Below are 7,876 nucleotides of genomic sequence, written 5' to 3'. Positions count from 1 at the left end.
GAGAGTGAGAAATGGAGCCAACAGACCCTGATGGAAACGGAAACCAGACCACAAACCCCACTCAACCCAACAGATTTTCTCTCGCGCCCGGCACGGGCAGACGGACGGACAGAGGGATGGCGGGGCAGAGAGCAGAGAGCGACCAGCCTGAGACATGATGCGTCTTCTTGAACTTGTACAAAACGTTATTACTACGAACAGCGAAAGCCCCGGCCCCGTTTGCTTGCTTGCACCTCCATCCCTGCGACCGGCACTCACGCAAAACACAGACCAACCAGTGAGTGAGCGACTTTCCTTCTTCCTTTGGACCTTTGCTTTGGTTTCGTGGCTGCTCTTTGCTTTGGGCCCTTGGTTGGGATGTTGGGCTGGGGTCAGTGTAGCTCTTTCCTTTGTTTCTCTCCATTTTGGTTTCTTTGACGTCCAAGGATAAAATCAGCTCCAGGCTCTGGTGCAAGCTCGGGGCAGCTGGGTGGCCCCTCTGTCATGAACGCTCGCCCTGTGCCTCCCACCGAGAGCTGGGACCCACGTTCTCATCGCTCCCCCCAGCCTTGGTGGCTGTGTGATGGCCCCAGCCCCAGCGGGGACAGGGAGTGCAGCCGGTGCGACGGGAGCGGGATGCCGACGGGCAGCGTCTCTGCCTCCGAGATCTTGGCACGCGGCTGGGGTCGAGCGGAGAGGGACCCCAGGCCCCTGCCCTGATTTTATCCTTGGTGGTTCTTGTCGAACAGTGTCCATTCAGGAGGATAGCTGTCCTCGTGCGGTAGATGTATGACGGGGGGGTGAGCTTCCAGGGTGGGAACCGCTGAGGCCCCCGGAGAGACTGGGAGCTGCCAGGCACTGCGGCTCCCCGGTCCCACCCCAGAGGGAGGGGGGAGGGCAGAGGTTTGGGGGCGAATCCAGAGAAAGAAGCCCCAGCTTTACAAATTCTCAGATTGGAAAGGTCAATTTAAACCATCTATTGAGATGTTCAGTGCAGGAGGCCACCTGCGCTGGGAGCGCCGGGCAGAGCCGGCAGGCCTGCAGCCATTGCCACTTCCCTCTTCGCTGGGCTGGTGCTGGGGCCTCCAGAGCCTCTGGAAAGGTGGGTTAGACCCGGAGGGTGGCTTCAACCAGAGCTGACGCAGCTGGTGGCACCGCAGGAGCTGAGCTGAGCTGGAGGTGACCTGCTCCCTGGCGCAAGCAGCCCGGAGCAGCAAGAGGCCTGGGATTCCTCTGGCAGATGTGCGGAGAGGGACTCCACCGGGGTCTGCTTCTCGGAGCTGTCTGTCCCGCTGCCCTCCCCGGCCCCTTCCCAGGGCAGGTGTGAGCTTGGAAAAGGACGTTTCCCTCTGGGCTCCAAGGGCTGCACCCAACAGCGGCCAGAATGCCCACGTTTAGTGTCTTGGTAGTTCACAGGTCTCCAAGGAGGCTTGGGGGGCTTGCCCTACCTCCTGTCTGTTTTACTGTCTCTTCCAAGACAAAACCAAGAAGCTTTCCCAACCTTTCCAGCCCGTCCCCAGGGTCTGCTTGCCCCCCGCCAGCCACACACCCACAGGATGGGGCTGCAGGGGGCTAGGCACTCCACACCCCCCGGGGAGCCAGGTCCCATCCCTCACCCTTGGGATGAGGTCTTCCAGCTTCTGAGCATCCCAGCATCTCTTGGTCTGGACACAAACGGGTTTTTTTGTGGGTTTTTGTGCTCTTCGGCTGGGCACCCCTTCGATTTCGGGTTGTCTGGAGGAGGCTAGCCCTTCGGGAAGGAGCAAAAGCCCTCAGTGGCGTGGGTAACCTCACCTGGGAGGTAGAGGAAGAGCTCGTGTCCTGTGCCGTGGAGTACCAGGTGCCCGTGGGGTACCAGGTGCCCGTGGGGTAGGTAGCGTTGCTCCCATCCAGACCCTGCAAGCACGTGGCACGAGGAGGATGCCCACGGGGAAGCCATTGCAGAGCGAGCGGGGCTGGAAGGGGGCTGGGGCCAAGCAGACGAGGAAGAAGAGGCACGGTTCGGTGGCAGGCACAGAATGTGAATGAGCGATGCATTTGTGGCACGTGCACAGTTGTGACTAGGTTCGCTGTGGCTAAATCGTGTGTCAGGAGCACACAGGCAGCAGGGTGTTGGCACCTCGAGAGAGAAGTGCATGAAGCCTTCGTGGTACATGGTGAAGAAAACCTGAGGTTTTCTCCATGTTGTTCCTCCCTTCCCATCTCTTCAGAGGAGGACGTTGGCCTGGAGTCCCAACGGTAGCTCTGAGCTCATTTCGAGGGATGCAACCGTTGCTGCCGGAGATAACACTGCAGATGTCGATGCTGTTAACTACTCCACACTGAGCATGTATGAATGTGCGACCTGATGCTTTGCTGAAGATCTTTAACATCCACTATCAAATAGACATAATTCCTTCAAATAAAAATGCAAGGTCGTGTTTTCAAGTACAATTTAATCTCATTGTAAGTCTACGTGCTGTAGATGGTTACAAAGAAAGCCCCAACCCGGGGGTCTGGGAGGGAAGGAGGTTAACTGGTCCCTAGGGAAAGGGTGGGAGCCGAGCTTGGACAGGGAGGGTTGGACAGGGAGGTTTGGACAGGGAGATTTGTGCCCTTTCGAGGCAGCGCAGGCACGGCTGCAGCCAGTTTCTCCCCAGCACCATCGCTCCAGAGCTGCGTCAAGGGCTGGTGCTGGTGGTCGCTGCTTTGCCCTGGCGAGGGAAGTCGGGATTTGGCTTTTTTGAGATGCCACATGCTATGGGACGTGGCAGGATGCTGCATGGGGAGGACTGGGCGCAGGCAGGGCGTCGGGGTGGGACCTGCTGCCTGTGGCAGACATCAGCAAAGGAGGGGCCGGGTCTCACCCCAGGTGTCCTGCTATGGCCACGGCGAGAGGCTGAGCTACGGCCCCAGGCATCGCAGGTCCTGGTAGTGGTGGGAGCATGAGCAAGAGCCTGCGTCTGCAAGCAAGAGCCAGAGGAGCCTTCGTAGATGCAAGGGAGCAGTAGACCCACTGCCATGGGCGTGAGGGCGAGGGAGCGCCCGTGTCACGTGTGAGGGTGACAGATGCACCAGGTCACACACGTGTGAAGAGGGAGATGCCGTGGGATGAGCGCCAGGCGTGATGGGGACGCCGTCACGAGGCTGCGATGGGGCACGTCACGGTGTGGGAGGGTGCGGTGATGGTGTACCCACCGTGCTGCCGGTGGAAGGTGTGATGGGACACGCCACCTCGTGAGTGTGGTGGAGAAACCACTTTGCAAGTCGGAGGCCCTCATGAATAGATCACGTCATGGGTGTGAGGTGTGGTGGGAAACACCAGTTTGGGAGCCCAGGGCCATGGTGGGGTTCACCGTGTGTTGAGTCTTTTGGGGTGATGAATACACCATGTCAGGGCTGCAGAGGAACAGGTTCGCAACCATGAGCTGGGGTGTGGCGGGTGTCAGGTGCGAGCTGCACCGCACCGTGAGTGTGTTAGGGTGATGTGAGGCGGGGGTGACGGGGTACACCCTGCGTTGGGTCTGGGGCGCGTCCTGTTGTATGTATGCGCGGCGCTGTGGTACACCAGGTCAGGGCTGTCAAGGAGGGTTGGGTACACCGTGTCGTAAGTACAAGAGGTGACGTGGGTCGTGTGAAGGGGTGAGAAGCTACACCTTGACGCTAGCACGGGGGTGACACCCCACGCCGTCAGCGGCGCGGGGAGGCGGTGGGGTACGTGGCGTCACTGATGCGGCTGATGGCGGATGTGCCGCATGGCGGAGGGAAGGAGTGAGGGGGCAGGGGATGCTGCTGGGGCGGTGACATGAGGGACACGCTGTCACCGGGGAGAGGGGACACCGGGCTCCTGTCCCTCTCTGCCAGCGCCCAGCAAAGCTGGGCGGTGTCGCTGCGTGGCCGGGAGAGCCCAGGGCACCAGCCACCCCCCGCGGACCTCGGTGGCCCCTTCGGGAGCAGGGGGTCCTTTTTGGTCACGCAGGCAGGGGACCTTCAGCCCCACGTCCACCCTGTGCCACCGCGGTCACCCGTGCTGGGCCTGTGGCATCCAAACCGGGACGCAGTCAGGGCCGGCACTGGGGGAGCGAGGAGGATCGGGGACCTTGTGGCCCTCGTTTGCAGCCAGGCCTGTTCCCTCCTGCTCACCGGCCCCGGCAAAGCTCCGGCCGCTTCCCAGCTGGCACTGAACTCTCAATAGACACGAAAGCCATATTTGTAGGGAGCTCTGGAGACGCCGTGGGGCGGCAGCGGGGCAGGGCAGAGGACGGTCTGTGTTGTTGTGCTGTGTTCTTGTATGTACATAAAAGGGAGACAACGAACGTTGATGTGACTTTATAACCTTTCTAATATCCTGTGCTAATCTCGGAAAATAATCCTATAAATATATCTGGATTACACACGTTACCTGCCTGCGCGTCTCTGCTTCTGCCCGTGCGCACCGGCCGCTGTGGGGGCCTGAGGGGTGTCGTGGCTGTGACCCCCCCCGGGGCGGGGGGGGCCAGGGCACCGAGGCCAGGGGAGGGGGCTGAGCTCAGCCTGGTGTGGGGACAGGGCTCACCCCGGCGTGCAGCCTGGGAGGGACGCGGCCGAGCCCGTCGCGCGGCCCGCGGGGGCACAGCTCAACCCTCCTCGAGCCCGTGACCCCCGCCCCCCTCAGCCCCCCAAACGGCAGTCTCCATCGGCCACCTGTCCCCAGCCCCCCTGTGCAGACCCCAGCCCCCCTGTGCAGACCCCCAGCCCTTTCGCCCCCATATCCCCCCACCTGGTCCCCCAGACCCCCACCACAGACACCCACCCCCTGACCCTCATCTCCTCCCAAATTACCAGCCCCCGCAAATGAGAGTGACCCTCAGTCCCGACCCCCTGAGCCCGCCACATCCCCACCGCCCTCCGGGGATGCTCCCACCAGGCACGAGGGCCACCGAGGGCCACCACGTGCCACCGGCCGCTGCCAGTCCCCCACCAAGCTGGGCTTGCTGCCCGCGCAGCCCAGGGAGCCCGTGACTCATCCCTGGTGCCACAGGATGACCCCGCAGGATCCGGCCTCCCCGCGGGACATCCTGAGGAAAAGCGGCAGATTTCCTCGCTGTAAGGCGGTTGGAAAGCACCACATTCTAGGGCTGTGCCACCGCAGGGTCCCCTCGGCAGCCGACCGCATCCTGTACCCGCAACGCCCACCCTGTGCCCCAGCGCCGGGCTCGTGCGCAGCCGGCATCCCTGGGGTGAAACTCGGCGCGCACCCGAGTCCGAGCCAGCAATAGGAGCATCCACACAGCCAGGGCACCTGTAAATACAATTCCTAATTAATGTAAGGTGTTCTGACCAGAAATGATTGTTTCCTGCTCGAGAAATTGCAGGCTTGCGCTGGCGGCTCACCGGCTTTACCGGCAGCAGTGGTGCGCCTGTTTCCTTCAAAGGGGATTGCCAGGCCAGGAGGGCTGCTATTAACGAGGCAGCGCTTATCTCGTTACCGCAGTCCTTCGTCTCCCTTTCGAGCGGGAGGAGCGGAGACGCAGGAGAGCGAGCGCAGCGGGCACCGCCGTGCAGCGTGGTTCTTGGAGAGCGCGCACCGCTGGGCGCAGCGCCCTGCCGCGAGTATGCACGGCTGACCGCCGCCTGCCGCGCACAGCACCCATTGCAGAGCCCCGACACCGAGGAGCGGGTGCTGTCCTGGGACACGCATCATGGGCAACTGCATCCCGGCGGTGAGTGCCTCTCCCCTCCCTTGCTGCTTCTCCCCAGCCGTTTCCCATCCTGCCGGACACGAGGGCTGGGGCCACACGCGTGCACGGGGGGTGAGCAGGGCCACGGCTCGCAGCGGGTGCTGCTGGCACTCGCAGACGGCTCGGTGGGGTTCGCACCCACCCGCTGGGGGCCTGCAACCCTCCTTTGAGGCTGTAAGAAAATTTATGTTTTCATGCACAGCGGGGCTAGCCTGGGGCAATCCTGCACCCCCAAAGTATCAGCTGCAGGCAGCCTCCCCTCTCCGCTTCCCGCAGCGTGTCCCTCCCTGATAAACCGCCCTGCTCGACCTGCACCAGGGCTGTACGTGAGTCCCCTGGCACCAGCGGGACAGCAGCTCCGTGGCGGGGAGCAGCGGCCCATCGGAAGGGATGTCTCAAGCGATGCCATGGGACGCAGGCACCTGCGGTCGGCCAGGTACGTCCCTGCCTGACGCCCACCGGTCTCATTCACAGACCCCCAGCGTCCTGGAGAGCAACAGCTTCATGGACCTGATGGATATCATGGGCACTCCCTTCTACGAGGAGAGCAGCACAACCTTCCCAGACTACGACGCCGCACCCTGCCGCAACCAGTACTGTCCCTTCTTCCAGCGCGTGGCCCCCGCCTTCCTGGCCGTCACCTGCGCCGCGGCCGCCCTGGGCACTGGGGCGCTGCTGGTGGCACTGGCCAAGCGGCCCCATGCCTGGGGCTGGCCCCAGAGCCGAGTGCTGGTGGCCCAATTGGCGGTGGGGGCCGGTCTCTTCGCTGCCCTGCTGCCGCTGCTGGCGGTGGGCGTCAGGTGGGGCTGGCGGCTGGGCACAGGGCTGTGCAGGGTCACCCACCTGCTGTGGCACTGGAGCCTCTTCGCGCAGGGGCTGCTGGTGGGCAGCGGCTGCTGCAGCACCGCCTGGTGCCGCTGGGACCCCCGGAGCCGGCGGCTGGCGGTGGCTGTGTGGGCTGGGGCGCTGCTGCTGGCGACACCGGCGGCTCTCGCCAGCGGCACGGTGGCAGACCTGGAGACGATCTGTATCCGCCGGAGCGTAGACATCCTCTCCCCAGTGTACCTGCTGCACCTCGTCCTCTGCCTCTGCTTCTTCCTGCTGCTGCCGGTGGTGCTGCTGGCGGCCACGCTGGTCATGCCACGGCTGAGGGTGGGCTGGAAGCCAGGCGTCAGCGTGAGCTGGCTCTTCTTTGGGCTCTGGGTGCCTTACGGCGTGGGGCTGGCTGTGGATTTCCTCCTGCGTGCCCAGCTGCTGCAGCCCACCTGCAGCACCTTCGAGCGCTTTGACTACGTGCTGGGGCTGAGCGAGGGGCTGGGGGTGCTGCACTGCTGCCTGGGGCCTGCAGCGCTGCTCACCGCCCGGCTCTGCCGCCGCAGGGCAGGCGCCAGCAGCAGCTGCTGAACTGCTGGCACTGCAGCCGAGGGCCTCGCACTGGCCCCTGGCCCCCAGCACCATCCCCTCTCCCCAGTGGCCCCACCAGTCCCGTGGCTTCTGTCCCACGGGCAACATCCCCCAGGACCCCGGGGAGGACAACGAGGGCCCATTATGAGCCAGGCTCAGTACCTCTCCTCCCTCCGTCCCCTTCCTTGGGGTCTCAGCCCCACTGTTTAGGGCCAGAGCCCCCGATTTGCTCAATGGAGACAGCCCTGGGGTGCCTCAAGCATCTCCCCAAGCCCCTGGGGGTGTCAGCCCCAGGCTCCTGCCCATGGGGGACCCCTGAGGCTCAGCCCTGGCCCCCCCAGCTCCGCGGGGAGATTTTGGCAGGCAGAAAGGGCAGTGGCGATGTGAAGCAACGGGAGATTTTTCACTCCTTCCTGACAAGCCGAGATAAGCGTCGTGTCCAAGATCAGCCAGCAGGAATTATGTACAATACATACGTCTGTCAGAGCTGCTCGCCAAGCTCAGTTAATGGCAGGGGCTGGGAGGTCCGGGGGGGCATGGGGGGTGACGTCCATCACCTCTGGCCAGGCTCCTGCGGGCCAAGGGAGGGGAAGTGGGAGGTGTGCGCTCATTGTGCCTCCAAATTAGCAGGAAAAGTTCATAATGAAGCTCTGCAGTCTATTAGCGGGAAGTGGGGGGATTTATATCCAGCGCCAGAGGCATCCGAGCCGCGGTCCACGAGGGACAGCCGTGTGCGGTCACGAGGCACACGGGATGTGCGGCGGGCGTGGACGGAGAGCTGGAGGGGGGAATGG

General features: G+C 63.5%; 1 protein-coding gene across 1 annotated transcript; it reads left to right on the top strand.

Annotated features, from left to right (window-relative positions):
* Nucleotides 1-5,630: 5,630 nt before the first annotated feature.
* ACKR1 (atypical chemokine receptor 1 (Duffy blood group)) lies at nucleotides 5,631-7,082 on the top strand. The gene is made up of 2 exons (XM_075724324.1): nucleotides 5,631-5,660; nucleotides 6,153-7,082. Exons 1-2 carry the CDS (start codon nucleotides 5,640-5,642, stop codon nucleotides 7,080-7,082), a joined length of 951 nt encoding a protein of 316 aa, XP_075580439.1. The 5' UTR covers nucleotides 5,631-5,639.
* Nucleotides 7,083-7,876: the final 794 nt, after the last annotated feature.

This window comes from Pelecanus crispus, chromosome 22 (genome assembly GCF_030463565.1).
Source record: "Pelecanus crispus isolate bPelCri1 chromosome 22, bPelCri1.pri, whole genome shotgun sequence".
Classification (NCBI taxonomy): Eukaryota; Metazoa; Chordata; class Aves; order Pelecaniformes; family Pelecanidae; genus Pelecanus; species Pelecanus crispus.
This window is presented reverse-complemented; position numbering and strand designations above follow the sequence as displayed.

What these genes read in the sequence shown, in the direction of transcription:
- ACKR1 (XM_075724324.1), top strand. Translation starts at nt 5,640, where the DNA reads ATGGGCAACTGCATCCCGGCG. An exon ending in TGGGCAACTGCATCCCGGCG is followed by an intron (nt 5,661 to 6,152) that starts GTGAGTGCCTCT and finishes TCTCATTCACAG; the next exon opens with ACCCCCAGCGTCCTGGAGAG.